This window comes from Oncorhynchus mykiss, chromosome 17 (assembly GCF_013265735.2).
Source record: "Oncorhynchus mykiss isolate Arlee chromosome 17, USDA_OmykA_1.1, whole genome shotgun sequence".
In the NCBI taxonomy this organism is placed as follows: Eukaryota; Metazoa; Chordata; class Actinopteri; order Salmoniformes; family Salmonidae; genus Oncorhynchus; species Oncorhynchus mykiss.
The window spans coordinates 41,756,366-41,775,133 of record NC_048581.1 but is presented as its reverse complement, the minus strand read 5'-3'; the positions used below and the strand labels follow the sequence as shown (position 1 = coordinate 41,775,133).

Below are 18,768 nucleotides of genomic sequence, written 5' to 3'. Positions count from 1 at the left end.
TATATACAAAAAATACAAAAGTGCACGAGACACGAACAAAACGTCTTCACTGCTACATCTTCACTGTCATAGTTGAAGTGTACCTATGATGAAAATTACAGGCCTCTCATCTTTTTAAGTGGGAGAACTTGCACAATTGGTGGCTGACTAAATACTTTTTTGCCCCACTGTATGTGTTATTTCATAGTTGTGATGTCGTCACTTATTCTACAATGTATAAAATAGTAATAAAACAATGAAGACCCCTTGAATGTGTAGGTGTCCAAACTTTTCTAGCATTATGGGGGATTGGAAATGATGCAGACATTTACATTAATGGAAGCTACAATCTATCTGCAATATTAAATGTACATATAAAAATAGAGCCCTAAGGCAGCCCTTTTTTTTTAAGTGTCGTTCTTCTGTTTGTTTTTGTCTACTGCAGAGAAGCGAACAGACACCAACGGCAGGGTTTATTTTGTTCACCACACAACGCGGATGACTCAGTGGGAGGACCCACGGACACAAGGGTCAGTTGAACTTCTAAACAAACAACACAAGTATTGTACTGTTACTCAAAACTCTTACATGACTGTCGATGCCCTGTAAATAAGTGTGTGTGTCTGTCCCTCCTGTAGGCTGCTGAATGACAAGCCCCTACCTGAAGGCTGGGAGATGAGGTTCACAGTGGATGGCATCCCCTACTTTGTGGACCACAACCGGAGAACCACCACCTACATAGACCCTCGCACGGGCAAATCCTCCCTGTGAGTCTAGTAAACTCTCAAGTGTTCACTCTCCCTTTGATTTCTGGCCGGCTCTCTAATCTCTAGACTCACTTACTCATTGATTTACGTGCTAACACACCCACATATTTTAAATACTTAATTTTAATCCACAAATCGCATTAGTCAAAGTTCACAGGTGCACTCACCCACCTAATTGACCATTCCCTAAGCCCACCTCCATTTTCCAGGAAGTCCAAATCCTAGTTCAAACCATTGGAGAAAACCCCTCACAATGATCGCAAACTGTTTTTAATACGCAATGAAATTAAACACAGACTACCCCTTGTGGATCAGGAGACTCCTGGGAATGTTGTGGTGGACAGTCATTACAATTGCTTCACGTGAACCTGGTAAAATGAAGTTTGTATTATGGCAAGTCACTGGATGCCTCTGAATGCAGTGTAAAAGTTATATTCATAATAGCTAATATGGCTAGCTAACATGCATTAGGAGAAAATATGTTATATTAATTTGGCTAGCTAGTGTTAGCAAAGGTTTCAATGGTGACTCAAGTAGGGCTGGGCGGTATACCATATTTTACTATATACCAGTATTTATGCACGGACCGGTTTGGGTTTTTACTTTACCTTCTATAACGTTATTTGAATGTTTGGTTTGTTAAATGTGATACGCCGTGTGTAATGTCCAAGTTTATAGTTTACTCCGCTACTTGAGTCATCCCTCCGCTCTCTCTCTCTCTCTTCGTGCCGTTTTCCACACAGACCTAGTCCCACCCCCTGTCACTCAAGGAGCGCATTTGTTGTTGCTTGACCACGAGACACGTTCGTTCAGTCTGCATGGTACATGCAGCAATGTTGATGACAACGATGTTTACACTTTGATCTTAATATAAATCCACAAGCGTTCTATAATTACAATATTACTTTGTGTTTCTTACATCTGCAAACAGCTAGTTTGTATTTTACTAATGCTAATCGCTAGTTAGCTGGCAGTTAGCTGGCAGAGTCAGAGCGAACGGAGCTAGCTAATACAGCCTGATACCAGTACTGGTGGAGGCTTAAATCAGCATGTTGTTTGTGCAACAGTATCTGCTAAATCAAAGAGGAATAGGCAAAGCATGAATATATATGGGCTATATGAATAAAGATTTAATGTAGCCAAAGATTATAGCGTCCACTAGGAAACACGGAACATCACATGGGTTCCTAACCTGTCACAATAACTCGTCCATGGCATTTTAATTCGTTGTCATGTCAAACAACACTGTATTCAAATTGCCCACTATTATTTTTATTCTAACTATAGAATTATAATAAACATTCTATTTCCATGATTAAAAAAGTTCACCCAAGTGTTTTGATCTAAATCACAATTGCAACATTTGGTTAAAAATAAGGCCTAGTATTTTTTCCCATATTGTGGCAGTGTGGAAGTGATCTCAAACGAGTGCAGGAAATGCAGAAATTGATGGAAACGGAGGAAATTATTTTAGGTTGAAGTTGAATTGAACAGTATAAAACAATCAGAATGGCGAAAGACCCATTGAGAATATATGTGTTGCTACCCTAGGGCCACGCACTACTCATAAAGCAAATGTAGAACTTTTATTAATCAAAAACATAAAATACTGTGAAAAATACCATATGATATTTTGGCCGTATCGCCCAGCCCTAGACTCAAGGAGCGCTAGGTAACCAGTTAGCAAACAATGCATTTTAAGGTATAACAGTCGCAATTACCCCTGGGGCGGCTGGTAGCCTAGCGGTTAAGGGCGATGGGCTAGGAACTGAAAGGTAGCTGGTTTGAATTCCTGAGCCGGCAAGTTTGAAAAATCTGCCGTTCTGCCCTTGAGCAAGGCAGTTAACCCCCAACAACAACTGCTACCCGGGTGCTGTTGACGCGGAAGTCGATTAAGACAGTCCCCCACACCTCTCTGAGGGGTTGGGTTAAATGCGGAAGACACGTTCTGGTTGAATGCATTTAGTTGTGCAACTGACTAGTTATCCCCTTTCCCTTTCTTTCCCTGGTGAACTGTTCATTAATTTAGCCATTTAAAAATATATATTTTTTTTAAATAAACTGTTTTTGCCATTGTCCTCATTGGCTTCCATGCTTTTGAAACGTAAGTTTGTCCAAATTGTCATGACTCGGGCTTGGTTAGCAACGTTTGCTATCCACCGTAGCGCTGCGATTTTGTTGCCCCAAATTCTGGGGTGGGGCTTAGCGAAGGTTCAATTGTCACTCAATTCAAAGATGTAAAATGTATTTCATCTTTGCTTCCCACAGTGAGAACGGGCCCCAGATTACCTACGTCAGGGACTTCAAAGCGAAAGTGCAGTACTTCAGGTTCTGGTGTCAGGTATGTACCCTACACACCCTGAATCCTAGTTTCAAGTTTGTCACGTGCACTAGTACACGTGCTTGCTCTTTCCCAACAATGCAGTAGTACTATACATTTTTTTTTAAATAAGAAAAAGCCAACTTGAACAAAAACACAGGAAATATAAATAATAACACAAAGTAAGTAAGCTATATACAGGGTCAGTGCCAATACCATATACAATGTGCAGGGATACTGGCATGGTAGGGTTCGATATGTAGGGTGGTAAGGTGACTAGGTATCAGGATTAATGATAATCAGAGTAGCAGCAGCGTATTCGATGATTGTGTGTGGGTGTAGAGTCTGTATGAATATGTGTGCGTGAGTAAATGAAGAGCGTGTGAGTGTGTAAAATGTGCGTAAAGTGTGTGTGCGTGCATAGAGACGGTGCAAAAATATAAACATCAATGCAGAAAGTCCATGTAGCTGTTTTGTTGGCTATTTAGCAGTCTCGTGGCTTGGGGATAGAAGCTGTTCAGGAGTTGTTGGTGTCAAACTTGATGCTCCGGTACCACTTGCCAAACGGAAGCAGAGAGAACACTATGGCTTGGGCCTTTAACAATTTTCCGGCCCTTTTCACATGGCCTGATATAGAGGTCCTGGATGGGAGGGAGCTCGGCGCCACTGATGTAGAGTGCCTTCGGAAAGTATTCAGACCCCTTGACTTTTTACACATTTTGTTTGTTGGTTTTAGCCTTATTCTAAAATTGATTAAATAGTTTTTTTCCCTCATCAATCTACACACAATATCCCCATAATGTTAATTAATAAAAAATAAAAAACTATACATAAACTATTCAGACCCTTTACTCAGTACTTTGTTGAAGCACCTTCGGCAGCATTTACAGCCTCGAGGCTTCTTGGGTATGACTCTACAAGCTTGGCACACCTTTATTTGGCGAGTTTCTCCCATTCTTCTCTGAAGATCTCAAGCTCTGTCAGGTTGGATGGAGAGCGTCGCTGCATTTGCAGGTCTCTCCATAGATGTTCTATCTAGGTTCAAGTCCGGGCGCTGGCTCGGCCAATCAAGGACATTCAGAGACTTGTCCCGAAGCTGCTCCTCTGTTGTCTTGGCTGTGTGCTTAGGGTTGTTGGCCTGTTGGAATGTGAACCTTCGTCCCAGTCTGAGGTCCTGAGAACTCTGGGGCATGTTTTTTGTCAAGGATCTTTCTGTACATTATTCCATTCATCTTTGCCTCGATCCTGACTAGTCTCCTATTCCCTGCCACTGAAGAACATCCCCACACCACCATGCTTCACCGTAGGGATGATGCCAGGTTTTCTCCAGATGGTGACGCTTGGCATTCAGGACAAAGAGTTCAATCTTGGTTTCATCAGACCAAAGAATCTTGTTTCTCATGGTCTGAGAGTATTTAGGTGCCTTTTGGCAAACTCCAATCGGGCTGTCATGTGCCTTTCACTGAGGAGTGGCTTCCGTCTGGCCACTCTACCATAAAGGCCTGATTGGTGGAGTGCTGCAGAAGGAACTCTGGAGCTCTGTCAGTGACCATCAGGTTCTTGATTACCTCCCTGACCAAGGCCCTTTCCCCCCGATTTTGCCAGGCGGTCAGCTCTAGGAAGAGTATTGGTTGTTCCAAATGTCTTCCATTTAAGAATGATGGAGGCCACTGTGCTCTTGGGGACCTTCAGTGCTGCAGACAATTTTTGGTACCCTTCCCCAGATCTGTGCCTCAACACAATCCAGTCTCGGAGCTCTACGGACAATTCCTTCGATGAGGTCAATTTCGTGTCTCATACCAAAGGGTCTGAATACTTATGTAAGGTATTTCTGTTTTTTATATTTTGTAAATTAGCAAACATTTCTAAGAACTTGTTTTCGCTTTGTCATTATGGGGTATTGTGAGTAGATTGCTGAGGAAACATTTTTATTTATTCAATTTTAGAATAAGGCTGTAACATAAAATGTGGAAAAAGTCAAGGGGTCTGAATACTTTGCGAAGGCACTGGGCTGTCTGCACCACTCTCTGTAGAGCATTTGCGGTGCAGTTGCCATACCAAGCAGTGATGTAGCCAGTCAAGATGGCCTCAGTGGTGCAGCTGTAGAACATTTTGAGGATTTGAGGGCCCATGCCACCATGACTATGGTTTTGTAATCAATGAACAGCATTCTCACATAGGTATTCCTCTTATCTAGGTGAGTGAGTGCAGTGTGGAGTGCAATTTGAGATTGCATCGTCTATGGATCTGTTTGAGCAGTATGCAAATTGGAGTGGGCCTGGGACGATGGAGATGATTTGTTCCATAACCAGCCTTTCAAAGCACTTCATGATTACAGATGTGAGTGCTATAGGGTGGTAGTCATTGTGGCAGGTAGTCTTAGTTCTTACGAACAGGAATGATGGTGGTCAGCTTAACACATGGGGGTTACAGACTGGGACAAAGAGAGGTTTAAAATGACAGTGAATATGCCTGCCACCTGTCCTGCACATGCTCTGAGAATGCGCCCTGGAATACCGTCTTGCCCTCCGAGTCCTAATGAGTCTTGACCTGATTTACAAACCTTACTGACGTCGGCCGCGTAGCGCAAGATCACCCAGTCCGCGGGGTCCCTCGTGCACGGCTCGGTGTTGTTTTTGTCGAACCGTGCATTGAGTTAATCTGGTAGAAAGGCAAAGTTGGCCAGATCACAGCTGGGTCTTTCTTTGTAATCTGTAATGGACTGTAGCCCCTGCCACATGTGTTGGGCATCAGAGCCTGTGTAATAGGATTCCACCTCGTTCCTATATTGTCCTTTTGCTTGTTTGATGGTTCTGCAGAGGCCGTAGAGGGAGTTCTTGTACATGTTCGTGTCCTCAGCCATTGCCTTAGTGTTGGCTGCGGTTGCCCTGTCCTTTAGCACCAACCTCAAGGCTATGGGCTTTTGATTGGGGAATCAGCGAACCTACACTTTGGGGACAACATCGGTGATGCATTCCTAATGTAGCTGGTGACTGAGCTCATTAGCTAGCTGATGCTGTTGGCGGAGTCCCGAAACATGGTCCAGTCAGGGCTAGCAAAGCCGTCTTGTAGCATAACCTTCGAAATGGAGGACCAGCTTCTGCTTGTAAACAGGAAGCAGGAGTATAGAGTCATGATCTGCTTTGCTGAAGGGGGGACAAGCGAGGGCCTTGTATGTTTGCTTGTTTGTAGAGTAACCATGGTATAAGACTTTATCACCCCTAGTAACGAAGGATGCAAGGAAAGCAGCTTTCGGGTGCATGGCTTCCTGCTTGTTTATAGCCTCATGCAGTTTAAGTGCCAACTTGAGGTATTCCAAGATGTGCTAGCTAGGTATTTCAAGATGGGTGAACAATGGGTCGAGACTTACACTGCGCTAGAGTAAGCACACTGTTTGCTGTTGATTTCCCTGAATCCAATGTCCTGTCTGCTCGATGAATGGAGAATCCATCTAGTTGGATAGCCATGGGGTTATTGAGGGGCGGGTATCTAGTCCGAAAGGCCAGTTTCATCAAAACATACAATATTGCAGTTACGAGAGTCCATTTTGTTATCAAGTGACTGCCCAATAGAATGGAGGGAGTAGGTGGCCGGCGTGTGGATAGCCTGAAAATTGGATCGGAATTACACAGAGCCCAGGGCAGATTTAGTTTAAGTTGAAGACGGAATTGAGGGTAGTAACTGCCGATCTGATGTTCAAAAGTTCTTGTTGATCATAAGAAATCATAGTGGATGCATTTTGTGCAAAAATAGTAAAGATAAACGCAAAATAACAAAGTTGGCTCACAAGACGGCAGCCATACAATACGGCGTCATCTTCAATCACTACTAGATCGTAGTGTGAACTTTATATCCTCAACCACCTCTGCCCTTCTAATAAGTATTGTTTTTGTTTTTCATTTGGACACTCTTGAAAACAAGATTCGAGAGATTTCATTCTGCTAAATTTTAAATAAATATACAGTGAGTCTTTGGCATTGTGTCCCAATTCTCCCAAAGTATGCACTTACAAGTGCACTCTACCCCATGCCATTAAAAGGAGAATTGGTGTGTTTAATGCCGGGTTAAAGGGAGATTCCACTAGACCTGGGTCAAAATATTATTAAGCATTTTTACAATACTTTGAGCGTTTGCTTAAGCCTGTCTGTAATGCCTCGTGGGTGGATTTGCACTTTTTGGGACTTTTGTATTTGTTCCATTGCAACAGGCAAGATCAATCAACCACAGCTCAAGTATTGGAGCCCAGATCTGGCTTCCACCAGTCTAATTTTCCTTTTAAATCCATGAAGGGAAGTGAACATGTGCACGCACGCTTAAGTGAAAATTAGGAGTTGCCCTTAGGTCGAATTTTCACTTAGTTTCCTATTGACATTAATGCATGACTAAGAAATGTGACTTAATTGAAAGTTAGGATTTGTCATTTATGGCAGAAGGGGAGAGAATTGTTACCCATAGTTATTCCTCTTGTTCCTGTGGCTGTAAATTGAGTAATTCTCTTCATCTTCCAGCAACTGTCAATGCCACAGCACATCAAGATCACCGTCACCCGCAAAACCCTGTTTGAGGATTCATTCCAGCAAGTGAGTGTATAAAAAAACTAGGAAATATTTTATATTTTATAAAGAAATTAATAATAATATATTGAGACACCACTGCACTGGCTGTTTTTGTAGGCCTGTGAATAAATAAAAAATAACACTAGTTAGAAATAGTTTGTAATATTCTTTCCGTACTCTCTTTTTGTACCATTGCCCATGGTACAGAATAGCGGATGAATATAGGGGCTGTGTTCCAAGAGTAGTCGAACGTTGTAACTGTTTCCAATTCTGTATCCATCAGATGATGAGCTTTCATCCACAAGATCTCAGGCGGAGACTGTGGATCATTTTCCCTGGAGAAGAAGGCTTGGACTACGGAGGAGTGGCAAGGTGAATTCTGATAGGTTAAGTATGAACTCATATTAGAGATCATTGCAGATTGAATGTTTATTTTTTTTATGTGTGCGTGTATGGAATATTCTTATATTGTGTGTGTGGGGTATGTTCTTATATGATGTGTGTGTGTTCTCAGGGAGTGGTTCTTCTTGCTGTCCCACGAGGTGCTGAACCCAATGTACTGCCTGTTTGAGTATGCCGGCAAGGACAACTACTGTCTCCAGATCAACCCTGCCTCCTATATCAACCCTGACCACCTCAAGTACTTCAAGTTCATTGGACGATTCATTGCCATGGTACCTACCTCAATACTCTCTATGGGGTGAAACTTGACTTCCACTTAGGTCGAATTTCCACACTATTTGTGAAAATTATGATAATGCCTTGAAAATTATGACAATACAACTATTATGCACAGATTTATAGATACACTTCTCCTTAATGCAACCCCTGTGTCAGATTTCAAAAAAACTTTACTGAAAAAGCACACCATGCTATAATCTGAGTACAGCTCTCAGATACCCATACATATATCCGCCATGTTGTGGAGTCAACATTAGTCAGAATAGCATTATAAATATTCACTTACCTTTGATGATCTTCATCAGAATGCACTCCCAGGAATCCCAGTTCCACAATAATGTTTGTTTTGTTCGATAATGTCCATAATTTATGTCAAAATATCTCCTTTTGTTAGCGCATTCAGTCCAGTAATCCACATTCATGGCGCGCGTTCACTAGTTTCAGACGAAAAGTAAAAAAAGTTCCGTTACAGTCCGTAGAAAGATGTCAAACGATGTACAGAATCAATCTTTAGGGTGTTTTTAACATAAATCTTCAATAATGTACCAACCGGAGAATTCCTTTGTCTTCAGAAATGAAGTGGAACGCAGCTACCTTTCACGTGATCGCTCGAGACTGAGTTTGTGGCTGCTGGCAGATCTCTGACTCATTCCCCTCTCATTCCCCCCTCCTTTATAGTAGAAGCATCAAACAAGTTTCTAAATACTGTTGACATCTAGTGGAAGCCTTAGGAAGTGCAAAATGACCAATATCCCACTGTGTATTCGATAGGAGCTGAGTTCAAAAACTACAACCTCAGATTTCCCACTTCCTGGTTGGATTTTTTCTCAGGTTTTTGCCTGCCATATGAGTTTTGTTAGACTCAGACATCATTCAAACAGTTTTAGAAACTTCAGAGTGTTTTCTATCCAAATCTACTAATTGTATGCATATTCTAGCTTTTATGGCTGAGTAGCAGGCAGCTTAATTTGGGCACGCTTTTCATCCAAAATTCCCAATACTGCCCCCTACCCCAAAGAAGGTAAGAAAAAATACCTACAAAATATATATAATTAAAGTAACAAATAATTCAAGAGCAGCAGGAAAATAACAATAGCGAGACTCTATACAGAGGGTACCGGTACAGTCAATGAGCGTGGGCACCGGTTAGTTGAGGTAATTGAGGTAATATGCCTTCCTCTGACACCGCCTGGTATAGAGGTCCTGGATGGCAGGAAGCTTGGCCCCAGTGATGTACTGGGCCATACGAACTACCATTTGGAGTGCCTTGCGGTTGGAGGCCGAGCAGTTACCATACCAGGCAGTGATGCAACCAGTCCGATGGTGCAGCTGTAGAACCCCTTGAGGATCTAAAGGACCATACCAAATCTTTTCAGTCTCTTGGGGGGGAATAGGCTTTGTCGTGCCCTCTTCACGACTGTCTTGGTGTGCTTGGACCATGTTAGTTTGTTGGTGACGTGGACACCAAGGAACTTGAAGCTCTCAACCTGCTCCACTACAGCCCTGTCGATGAGAATGTGTGCGTGCTCGGTCCTCCTTTTCCTGTAGTCCACAATCATCTCTTTCGCTGCACAACAGGTGATATTCTGTTCAAACTCTGTATGCCATGGACTCTCCAACCCTGTTCCTGCAGCTACCCAGTGCTTGAAACCAAGTGAAATCTGTTTGGGAACATCAATAGTCATGTTTTCACAACTAAACATATTTCATTAAACTGTTAACAGCCACTCTCTCTGCGCACTGGATAAAGAAATTAAGGAGAGCGGGTTACTCAGTGGTGAGATATTCTGTAGCGAAAGGTAATGTCACCCTATTAATTATGAAAATATTGAAAATGACCTATTATTAGGCTATTCAAAATCAAAGGACCCTCAGACCATGAGAAATACGATTCTCTGGTGTGATGAAACCAAGATTTAACTCTTTGGCCTGAATTCCAAGCATCACGTCTGGAGGAAACCTGTCACCATCTCTACAGTGAATCATGCTGGTGGCAGCATCATGCTGTGGGGATGTTTTTCAGTGGCAGGGACTAGGAGACTAGTCAGAATCGAGGGAAAGATGAACGGGGCAAAGTACAGAGAGATCATTGATAAAAACCTGTTCCAGAGCGCTCAGGACCTTAAGACTGGGGTGAAGGTTCACCTTCCAACTGGACAAAGACCCTAAGCACACAGCCAAGACAACGCATGAGTGGCTTTGGGACAAGTCTCAATGTCCTGGGTGTCCCAGCCAGAGCTGGACTTGAACCACATTTGAGCATCTCTAGAGATACCTGAAAATAGCTTTGCAGCAAAGCTCCCCATCCAACCTGACAGAGCTTGAGAGGATCTGTAGTGAAGAATGGGAGAAACTCTCCAAATAAAGGTGTACCAAGCTTGTAGCGTCACACCCAGGAATACTCGAGGCTGTTATCATTTCCAAAGCTGCTTCAACAAAGTGCTGAGTAAATGTAAATGTGATATTTCCGTATTTCAAACAACCTGTTATTGCTTTGTCATTATGGAGTATTGTGTGTAGATTGATGCGGGGAGAATTTAAATACTAAAATTACAATAAGGCTGTAACGTAAGTGGAGGGTTCTGAATTCTTTCCGAATGCTCTGTATATTGGCCTATGCATAAGCTCTAATATGCATATGGATGTTTTGAATTAATCATCACCTTAGAAAGTGCTGTCCATTTTGTTCTGCTTTGAAACAACATCCACAACGACCATGTTTTCCACCCGGTTTCAACCTGTTGTTTTTACATTTTTCTTCAAATTGATCAATCACAGTGAGGGTGAGTTTTTAAACCACATACTGTTTTAATGGTAAGTGTTTGATGTGATTTTCAATCGCATTTGCATTCATGTCAGGGTGGTTAGAGAGACAATAGAGCCCTGAGTACCAGGCTATTAGTGACCTGATGATCGTTAGCGAGTTGGGTACTACCAATGAATGTCCAGAGTGCCTAAGAGGAGATTACCGTGACTCAACGGTCACATAGAAGTTTACTGCGGTCATGACTGATGACTGCCGGTGTGGCGGTAATACTGTCACCGCAACAGCCCTTCACATCCCTGGTTCATGATGTTTCTCTCCAGGCCTTGTTCCATGGGAAGTTCATCGACACGGGATTCTCACTGCCCTTCTACAAGCGCATCCTGAACAAACCCCTGGCCCTGAAGGACCTGGAATCCATCGACCCGGAATTCTACAACTCCCTCATCTGGATCAAGTGAGTCCGGGAATTGGGAGTAGAAATGGGAATTGGTGTGAACAGCTTTCCTTATAAATGGAAACTGCTGTTGATTGTTATTGAGTGAGGATAAGGAAAATGGAGGAATGGAGGAAAATGTATGACTATAATGATAATGGCGCAGAGGAGGAGCTGATGAGGATGACTGCCCTCTTGTGATTCCCAACCACCAGGGATAACAACTTGGAGGAGTGTGGTCTGGAGATGTACTTCTCTGTGGACAAGGAGATCCTGGGGGAGGTCACCACTCACGAGCTGAAGCCAGACGGAGGCAATGTCTTGGTCACTGAGGAAAACAAAGAGGAATACATCAGGTAGGGTTGCTTTGAAAACCGACTACACTGAACAAAAATAGAAATGCAACATGTAAAGTGTTGGTCCCATGTTTCATGAGCTGAAATAATAGATTCCAGAAATGTTCCATATGCACAAAAAGCTTATTTCTCTCAAATTTTGTGCACAAATTTGTTTACATCCCTGTTAGTGAGAATTTCTCCTTTGCCAAGATAATCCATCCACCTGACAGGTGTGGCATATCAAGAAGCTCATTGAACAGCATGATCACTACACAGGCGCACCTTTTTGCTGGGGACAATAAAGGCCACCCTAAAATGTGCAGTTTTGTCACACAAACCAATGCCACATATGTCTCAAGTTTTGAGGGAGCATGCAATTGGCATGTTGACTGCAGGAATATCCACCAGAGCTGTTGCCAGAGAATTTAATGTTAATTTCTCTACCATAAGCTGCCTAAAACGTCGTTTTAGAGAATTGGGCAATGCATCCAAACGGCCTCACAACCGCAGACCACGTTTATGGTGTTGTGTGGCCGAGCGGTTTGCTGATGTCAAAGTTGTGAGTTTTGTGCCCAATGGTAGCAGTGGGGTTATGGTATGGGCAGGGATAAGATACAGACAACAAACACAATTACATTTTATCAATGACAATTTGAATGCACAGAGAAACCGTGATGAGATCCTGAGGGCCATTTAGTGCCATTCCTCCGCAGCCATCACCTCACGTTTCAGCATGATAATGCATGTCACAAGGGTCTGTACACAATTCCTGGAAGCTGAAAATGTCCCAGTTTTTCCATGGCCAGCATACTCACCAGATATGTAACCCATTGAACATGTTTGGGATGCTCTGGATCGACACGTACAACAGCATGTTCCAGTTCCCAGCAACTTCATACAGCCATTGGAGAGGAGTGGGACAACATTCCACAGTAAACAATCAACAGCCTGATCAACTCTATGCATTAACCTAAGCAAATGGTGGTCACACAAGATACTGACTGATTTTCTGATTCACACCCCTATTTATTTATTTTAAGTATCTGTGACCATCTGTATTCCCTGTCATGTGTAATCTATAGATTAGAGCCTAATGAATATATTTCAATTGACTGATTTCCTTATATTAACTGTAACTCTAACTGTCAAATCTTTTAAATTGTTGCCTGTTGTGTTTATATATATTTTTTGTTCAGTGTAGAAATCTGTGTGTGTGTGTGAACACTTTCTTTATCAGATGTTTTTTTCCAACAGAAGAAAGCAAATGTTCTGACACATTGTGTGTGCTTGTGTCTGTCTTTCTTTGTGTCCCCCTGTGTGTCTGTGTCCTTCCTTCAGGCTGGTGGCAGAGTGGAGGTTGTCCAGAGGGGTGGAGGAGCAGACCCAGGCCTTCTTCGAGGGCTTCAATGAGGTCCTTCCCCAGCAGTACCTGCAGTACTTCGACGCCAAGGAACTGGAGGTACACAATGGCTTAATTCGTAGACTGGTGAAATTAGTTTCTGTAATGAAGAAATGTGACGTGAAAACCACTGTGCTTTTTAGACCACCTGAAAGGGGACTACCCAAATAGAGGCCTCCTTTAAATCTAACCGTATGGCTGTTACACAGAGACCTACCTTAAGTATTTAAACTTTTCCTTTCAAGTGCTAATGTCTTGCACTGAATTATTGAGTGCCTCGACCCTAGACTGTTGATTCTCGGGGTCAATTTGGAAACCAGCAGTGGTCAATCACCATGGTAGCGGGTAAAAAAAATAAAAAAATCTCCCAAAGTGATATCCGGTCCCACCACCAGGTGATGCTGTGTGGCATGCAGGAGATAGACCTGGTGGACTGGCAGAGGCACACCATCTACAGGCACTACGCACGCAGCAGCAAGCAGATCCTCTGGTTCTGGCAGGTCAGAATGGCTCTACCGTTTTAATGAAGCAGTTCATTAATTCATGAATTATGGAATATTGTGAAGGGGTGTTTGGCATAGTTTGACGCGTGAATGTTCTGATGTGAAAATGTTAATTCCAGTTTGTGAAGGAGATGGACAATGAGAAACGTATGAGGCTGCTGCAGTTTGTCACCGGCACCTGTCGGCTCCCCATGGGTGGCTTCGCTGACCTCATGGGTACGTTGGAGAATAAATAATACATGTATTTGAAACTGTTAGAGAGAAGGCTGGCTTAACCCCTGCCGTCCCAATATAAGATATGTTTTGTTCTATTCATTCTACTAACTCACACCCAGAGGGATTGTTTATGGATACCGAGCAAGTATTCCATTGAAGTTGAGGATTCAAATAAATATTTTGGGTGGAAATTGATTTGGATGGATATAGACATTGAATCAGAAGTGGAGACATACAGGTAACTGCCAAAATATAGGAAACACCAATATTAAGTGTCCTAATAGGGCGTTGGACCACCACGAGATACCAGAACAGCTTTAATGCGACTTGGCATAGATTCTCTGGAACTCTGTTGGAAGGATGAGATGCCGTTCTTCCATGAGAAATTCCATCACCCAGTGTTTTGTTGATGGTAGTGGAAAACGTTGTCTCAGGTGCCGCTCCAGAATCTCCCATAAGTGTTGAATTGGGTTGAGATCTGGTGACTTGAGACACACACACACAACCCTTTCAACCCCCTATGCTCCTTTTAAGTCCCATCTTTCAAAGTCACTGAGATCTCTTCTAGTCATGATAGCCAAAATACTGGGCAACTGGGCATGTGTATACATGACCCTTAGCATGGGATGATAATTGCTTGATTAACTCAGGAACCACACCTGTGTGGAATCACCTGCTTTCAATATACTTTGTATCCCTTATTTACTCAAATGTGTCCTTTGTTGTGGCAGTTACCTGTAGATGGAAATGGACAAACAAGTATGGACTGCTAGACCAGGCCCAATTACAGACATTGAGGAATTTTATGTTACTTGTGTGGATGAGAGTTGTATCAAATAATTTTGTTTTTGTTTTTTAGGGAGTAATGGCCCACAGAAGTTCTGCATTGAGAAGGTGGGCAAAGAAAACTGGCTTCCAAGAAGTCACACTTGGTAAGTTCCTTCATGGAGTTACTCACAGGTAGTTTTTCAGCACTTTCACTGACTGAATATTACATTTTGCCCTGCCACACAAGACGACTTTGTTGTTTTCAATTCAACCAGAGAGAACCTTTCCTCTCTTTCTTCAATGAATTTTGTCATCAAATATCTAATACATTTTATGCCACTTTTATCAAAAGCAACTCTGTACAGTGAGAACATAAATATTTACTATGTGTCTGTGATCCCCGCCGGATTGAACCCCACAATCTTTGTGTTTCTAGTGCCATGCTCTTACCAACTGGGAAGTCTGTATCATTTGTCTATTTACAATGTAATTGTCTCTTTCTGTGTTCCTTTTGTGTTTTTAAGCTTTAATCGACTGGACCTGCCCCCTTACAAGAGCTACGAGCAGCTGAAGGAAAAACTGATGTTTGCCATTGAGGAAACTGAGGGCTTCGGACAGGAGTAGTAACATGGGGACGCCAAAATGGCCGCCACGAAGAGCCGTTTTCCACACGACGTTACGCTCTCCAGCACTTTGTTCTGTCTAGGTTTTAGGCAACAGCACTTTTCCCCAGGTCCTGGCTCTCTTTGTAATGGCAGAAACTGACAAACACTCCTTTCTGCAGTCCCGAGCCCCATTGCAGACACACCCCCTGCACCTAAGGTGGAGTCAGTCCGTCTCCATGGTGATGACCCTTAAAATACTGACTGATTTACCTTTCACCTCCTAAATTGTGTGTGACCCTGTTGCAGCTTGCCTTATTCAGCCCACGTGTCCGGGAATGGAGGAAGAAAGAGGTAGGGATTGAGAGGAAGAGGGGATGTTCCCTCCCCAACTCACGTCTGTCTCTGTCTCATCTCCACACCGCACCACAGTAGTTAATAATCACGGTGACTATTCAATATGCAGTACAATGTCAGCCGTCATTTCTTCCCTTCCTCTCCCTGAGCTCTGATTTGTTAAGTGAATGAATGGATGGATGAATTAATGTTAGGATCGAGTGCTGCGGATTCTTCCAAAAAGACATTGACCTCTCATCAATTTGACATATAGAGATTTACAGTATTACTTGATTTAACCTCTTTCTGATTTAGTCTCTTTCTGAAAGAAATATTGACACTTAAAGCATCTACTTTGCTGGCACTCCACCGTGTTGTAGCAAAAGGTATTTGTGAATGTTGCAAAGATGAAAAGCTATATTTTTTACGTGCAATAGCATAGTTTTCTAGTCAGCTGTTTATGCCCTTAATATAGATAAACCAGACATTAATTATTTACTGCAATCCAAAGTTTTTGTTTATAAGTCCGTTTTTAATCAAGTCTCTGTATTGATTTCAGCTCAGAATATGGAGAATGCTTTTTTTAATAGCCTGGAATCATTGTATTAAAACAGGGTCGTATTCATTAGGCCTCAAATGGAAGAAAAGTGACAACGTTTTTGTCTTAGTGCTCAAGCCATTTTTGTTTTCCGTTTGAAACTGTTTGTTTTTGTGCCTACTGAAGTCGACCCTGGTTTGTTGTCATTTCGACGGACCTTTTCTTTCCCAAAAAATTCAGGCTCAGCACAGTACTGATTGGAGCTGAATAGGGGTTCAAATGTATACGCTAATAACTTTTGTTTTTATTTTTTATGGCAAACCGAGTGAGTTACTAATGACGTGGGAGTGTCCACAGCGTGTCAAGGACAGCGGCTAGGTGAAGAGTATATTTTAGGAGTACATTTTAAGAATGAGATAATTAGGAAGTGAACTAAGACACCGGCTTGTGAGAATCACTCCTTCTGAAAGGTATCACTTTCCTTTTTTTTGTCATATAGAGAATAACTAATAACTCCGTGATTAAAGATCAAACGATTAAGTGTCCAAACTAGTTGATTTTAATGAATGCTCGGCGTGTATACATCCATATACAGTATGATGCAGGGAACTTTTTTAAATGGCGTACTTATTAAGTAGAGCTAAGTTTGAATGAATCCGAATATACAGTATATAGTCATGTCCCAGGCCCATAGCCCTAAGAAATATACTGTATATTCATGTTAAGTGAATAAGAGGGTAAGAATTACAATAACAAGTAGGTGTTAACGTAATTAACTCAACACCAATGCGACCCTAGTTTTATAGGGTTCAGTTTTGTCATTCTAGATATTTTGTTAAAGGTTTGATGCTAAATAAAAAAACGCTATATTTTAAAACCGCTCGAGTGAGCGTAGCAAAACGACTGTGAATCAAAAGTCAAATATGAACCATGTCCATGCACAACCGCAAATGGTCAGCACTGTGTTTTGAGGAAAAATATGTTTGGTAATAGGCAACATTGTATCTTAAAAATCTAGACACCAAACAGACAAGCCCAGAGTCAAGTCAATATAAGTTCTAAGCTTAGTTTCAGACAGACTGATAGGAGGGGGGAGGAGGGAAAAAGGCTTGCCAGAAAACAAACAGGTTGTGTTAGGCACCACGTGGAAGAAAATAGAGGGGGGGGGGGGGGGGCTACCTGGACTTCATTTTCGTTTCTCATTGCAAAATTTTGCAAAACCTTTTCTGTCTCGTGACCTGATAAACACTAGCCTGTTGATTGGCATTGAATGAGATCTGCCACTTCTGACCTTTTTTGTGTCCTCTGCTTCTCAGGCATATCTCTAACAGGCATCTTGGTAGGATTTCTTCACAGGAACAGTGGAAGTGTAATAAAGTTAGATGAAATATAGCTTTCACTCATGAAATGTTTAGGTCACGTGTATTTGCAGTCAAATCAAACATGCAAGTGACACACACAACCTTGTCCTGAGTGTGTTATTTTAATGCACTGGACACCAACTTACATATTTGGCGCAAATATTGTATGTTAACTCCAGGCTGTCTTGGCTATGAGCATCTGGGTCGTGTTCAGTACTTTGAAAACGTTTTGAAACGGATGTACTCCTTGAGCTTGTCCAATAAGAAACACATTTTTTTGTTTTAAAATGTTTTAAAATCGCCATGTTATTGTATGGCTGGTCTCAGTCTTGACTCTGAAACCGTTTTATATAACTGGGTGACTTGTCAGGGTGATTCTGTCCCATTTCTTCACTGCATTACTCATGACTCCTTTGCCACACGCACCCATTCTGGCTCACCACTTCGTAGTGCACTGCCTTGGGAAGAGATTGCTGTTATTTAAATCATAATTTGTGAATTAAATGTAGAAAACAATGGAAAGATTTAACAAATAACAAGCGATAGCACCTTACTCGGCTGATTAACCACTTGTTCTTTTTTTTTTGCCGCTGTTCCCAGATCATAGTGGAATAAAATGTATAGATATATGAAGGTGTTAACTAATACTTTAACTTTTAATGATTGGGTTGTAAATCATGTTGATAGTGTATTCACTGTATTTTTCTTTGTAAAAGCTCTAACCTTTTAATAAAAGGGAGTTTATGGTTCGATGCTATTTATTTTTTTCTTACGTGAATGTGAAGAGGAAGGATCTTTGATGTTAATGTCAAAATTAATTTAGACAATTCTGAAATAAAACCATGGGCTACTGGAACTTCAATCTTTGTTATATTTTAACTTTGTTTAGTTTTTATCAATTTGATATCCTACTTGATTGTATGTGTGCACTCATTTCAACGAGTTTGCAGACCAGCTGGCTGGAATGTTTACGGACATATTCAATCTATCCTATCTGTCTGTGGTCCTCACTTGCTTCAAGATGTCCACCATTGTTCCTGTACCCAAGAAAGCAAAAGTAACTGAACTATAAATTACTATTGCCCCGAAGCACTCACTTCTGTCATCATAAAGTGCTTTGAGAGGCTACTTAAAGAATATTTCACCTTCACCTTACCTGACACCCTAGACCCACAACAATTTGCATACTTCTCCAACAGATCCA

General features: G+C 41.9%; 1 protein-coding gene across 5 annotated transcripts in view; it reads left to right on the top strand.

The window, feature by feature from the left end:
- Positions 1-18,420, top strand: part of LOC110493899 (E3 ubiquitin-protein ligase Itchy) — a 57,667-nt gene extending 39,247 nt beyond the window's left edge. For all 5 annotated transcript variants that reach the window (XM_021568480.2, XM_036949889.1, XM_021568481.2 and 2 more), the window contains 13 exons: positions 425-509; positions 618-746; positions 3,015-3,087; positions 7,575-7,646; positions 7,906-7,994; positions 8,137-8,296; positions 11,391-11,524; positions 11,719-11,859; positions 13,180-13,300; positions 13,636-13,740; positions 13,863-13,959; positions 14,819-14,891; positions 15,252-18,420. In XM_021568480.2, the coding sequence (XP_021424155.1) occupies positions 425-509; positions 618-746; positions 3,015-3,087; positions 7,575-7,646; positions 7,906-7,994; positions 8,137-8,296; positions 11,391-11,524; positions 11,719-11,859; positions 13,180-13,300; positions 13,636-13,740; positions 13,863-13,959; positions 14,819-14,891; positions 15,252-15,351 (1,379 nt within the window). In that variant the 3' untranslated portion in view covers positions 15,352-18,420. The remainder of the gene's footprint in view (positions 1-424; positions 510-617; positions 747-3,014; positions 3,088-7,574; positions 7,647-7,905; positions 7,995-8,136; positions 8,297-11,390; positions 11,525-11,718; positions 11,860-13,179; positions 13,301-13,635; positions 13,741-13,862; positions 13,960-14,818; positions 14,892-15,251) is intronic.
- Positions 18,421-18,768: the final 348 nt, after the last annotated feature.